Below are 2,808 nucleotides of genomic sequence, written 5' to 3'. Positions count from 1 at the left end.
GCGCCCAGCCTTCAGGATGGCCTTGTCAATGCGCCCCCCGCCAGCAACAATTCCTGACGAGAAAAAAACCCGCAGGATTGGAAACATGCAAATATGAGTAGAGAGCAAAAAAAAAAAAGTGTTTACAAACACCATTCAAGTTCCAAGTAAGCACCTACAGGCCATCTCACGAATGCCAGCTCTGTAGGCAGACGAGCGTTTTCCTCCCGACACCGCCAGGGAGACTGGTCCCAAGCCAGCAGGCAGTAAGCGGGACTGCGAGGGGACGCGCCGTGTCGCTACCATTCTTCAATCCACACATACAGGATGGAGTTTGAACGCTTGCTAAAGCACTACCAGGTTTACTGCTCAAACCAGGACGTGGGGAGCGTTAACAACAGTTTTTCAACCATTTCAAAGAGCTATGAACTGAAAGGGGTCAGGGGACTTTCCAGAACTTCGCGGTTTAATACCTAGCTGTTCCAGGGTTTACTGAGTCCGTTTTACCGCAGTAGCAGACCACAGATTACTCACTTTGCACCTTCTACTCAGCGGCACTGACTGGGTACAGCAGCCACCTGGGCTGTCAGGCAAGCGTACAGCAAACCAAGACAACCTCTGCCTTCTCGACCATGGCACTTCCATCTCTCGTCAGACCCTCCCGAGTGCGTTACCCAGCTGACACCACCTCCAGCACCACCCCTGTAGGCTCAGCTGCAGCGTAAGAAGCAGGAAACCACCGCCACTGCTTTCTGCGGGAGTCCCTCCCCAGGGACTGCAGACGGTACAGGCTGACCAACTTCACTACAGCCGGAGGGTAACGAGCACATCCTTTTCTCGGTGGATCAAGCCATCCCCAAATTTAAGCTACCACTAACCAGAAGTAACGAACGCTTAATGTACAAGTCAGGCACCCGTGCCCAGAGTGTACCTGCGCACAGCCCCAGCTCCAGCCTAGACGTGATGCTGCTTTCAGGACAGTATTAGAAGCCAGGGCCCTGTTTGAAAGCTCTCTTAACGGTACCTCAACTCGGTGACGAGTTCACAGCTGTCAATCCTTACCCACAACAGCTCTGTTTGCAGAAGAAATCACCTTCTTGGAGCCAGAAGGCAGCTTCACTCTGGTTTTCTTTGTCTCAGGGTTATGAGAGATAACGGTGGCGTAGTTTCCCGAAGCACGGGCCAGCTTCCCACGGTCGCCAGGCTTCTCCTCAAGGCAGCACACGATGGTGCCTTCCGGCATGGTGCCAACAGGCAGAACATTGCCGATGTTCAGCTGAGCTGCAAAGAGCAATCAGAGCATCAACAGCTTCGTTCGTGCTTCCGCAACCGAACGACAGTTCTACTTATAGGGGGCTCTGTGCAGAGAGGAAAAGCACCGCGCAGGCGCTGCAGCAGCGACGGGCGGGGGCACTGCTCATTATCTGACTGCAAACACCGGTTCCACGGTCGGGGCAACAGGAGGGTGGCCAGGACGCGACTCTGGATCGAACAATCCACGGGCCAGGCGAGAACTGCGGTTAGGCTGGTTGGCCAAGCCAGGCTGCGTGAGGAGACGGCCATCTCCAGGAAGGAAATCCAAGTCTGCGTGAGGCCTGGGGAAGCTGCTGCTTTGTGGTGGCTTCCAGCAGCACCCAAACCTCACCTATCCGGACAACACCCACTTCAGCGTTCGCTCTGAAACTGCCCGGGCAACAGACCTTCTGTCTGAGCTCACCTTTCTTGCCGCAGTAAACGAACTGACCGGTGTGGATACCCTCAGCAGCAATGAACAGCTCGGTTCTTTTCTTAAACCTGTACGGGTCACGGAAGGCAATCTTGGCGAGGGGAGCGCCCCGGCCGGGATCGTGGATGATGTCCTGTGGGAACACAGATGGGCTTTAGAACGGGAAACAGCATTTGCCACGGGTTCTGCAGAAATCCAAGAACGAGAGGAACTGGAGATGGTTGCTACCGAGATAAATCTCACTAGGATCCCCCGTTCTCAGAGAGATACTGACTTCTCCTGGTGTGAACGAGCTGAAGATCCACATTTTCACAAATAGAGCTTCAAGCATCTGTAGCACAAAACAATGACTTAATGACCACGGAGAAGCAAGCTGCTTGAAACCAACCCCGTCTGGACGTTCTGCAGATGCCAGAGCTCTCCCACTAAGAAATTCACTTTCCCTAGTTGCCCAATCACCTCTGGGCACAGACAAAGTTGGACACGAGCAGCCACTTCTCCAAGAGTTGCCTGTTGTAGCGTGGAAGCGTTTCCAGCCTTCTGCCGTTAAGCACACTGAGATTAGACAGGCCCTACATGAGGAAGCACAGACTCATTCTTTTTCTTTTCTTTTCTTCCTGAAGTACACCGAGATTCCGACACACAACCACCTGCTCAGACGGCAGCAAAGTGATTAAAGCTCTTTAAGGCATGACTGTTCTCTAGGGAAGCTCCGGTGTTGGTGGTGTCCAGCAGTAATATTTTTTCTGCTGTTTTCAACCCTCTTGGGCAACACCCCCATGTTGCCCCCACACCTACCCACCTACTTTGTTTTTTTCATAAAACTCAGTTAGCGTGAGTGGGAAGCAGCTTCCTTCTACAACCTGAAGATGATGCTGATCTAAAAGGCTGAAGAGAAGGCAGGATGTTCAGAGTACCTGGCTAGGTACTGGTGGAACTGTTTGCAGCCTAAGTCACTGACACCCAGAAAATACCGACAGCACACCTGAACCGCGTACCATACCCCAAGAAGAAGCACTGCCTTGCCCCCACCGCTCAGGACTAAGATGATGGACACTACTTAGTACTTACAAAGATTGCTTTTTTTGTTTTAAGATGCAACC

The 2,808-nt window shown here is 52.6% G+C and overlaps 1 protein-coding gene across 1 annotated transcript in view; it reads right to left on the bottom strand.

Annotated features, from left to right (window-relative positions):
• The window catches only part of RPL8 (ribosomal protein L8), a gene marked incomplete at its 5' end in the record, with an annotated part of 2,480 nt that extends 642 nt beyond the window's left edge, over positions 1-1,838 (bottom strand). Inside the window, 3 exons of the mRNA XM_010137115.1 lie at positions 11-53; positions 1,042-1,260; positions 1,697-1,838. Of these exons, the coding sequence (XP_010135417.1) occupies positions 11-53; positions 1,042-1,260; positions 1,697-1,838 (404 nt within the window). The remainder of the gene's footprint in view (positions 1-10; positions 54-1,041; positions 1,261-1,696) is intronic.
• Between the last annotated feature and the right edge of the window lie 970 nt (positions 1,839-2,808).

This window comes from Buceros rhinoceros, unplaced genomic scaffold (assembly GCF_000710305.1).
Source record: "Buceros rhinoceros silvestris isolate BGI_N320 unplaced genomic scaffold, ASM71030v1 scaffold7765, whole genome shotgun sequence".
Lineage (NCBI taxonomy): Eukaryota > Metazoa > Chordata > Aves > Bucerotiformes > Bucerotidae > Buceros > Buceros rhinoceros.
This window is presented reverse-complemented; position numbering and strand designations above follow the sequence as displayed.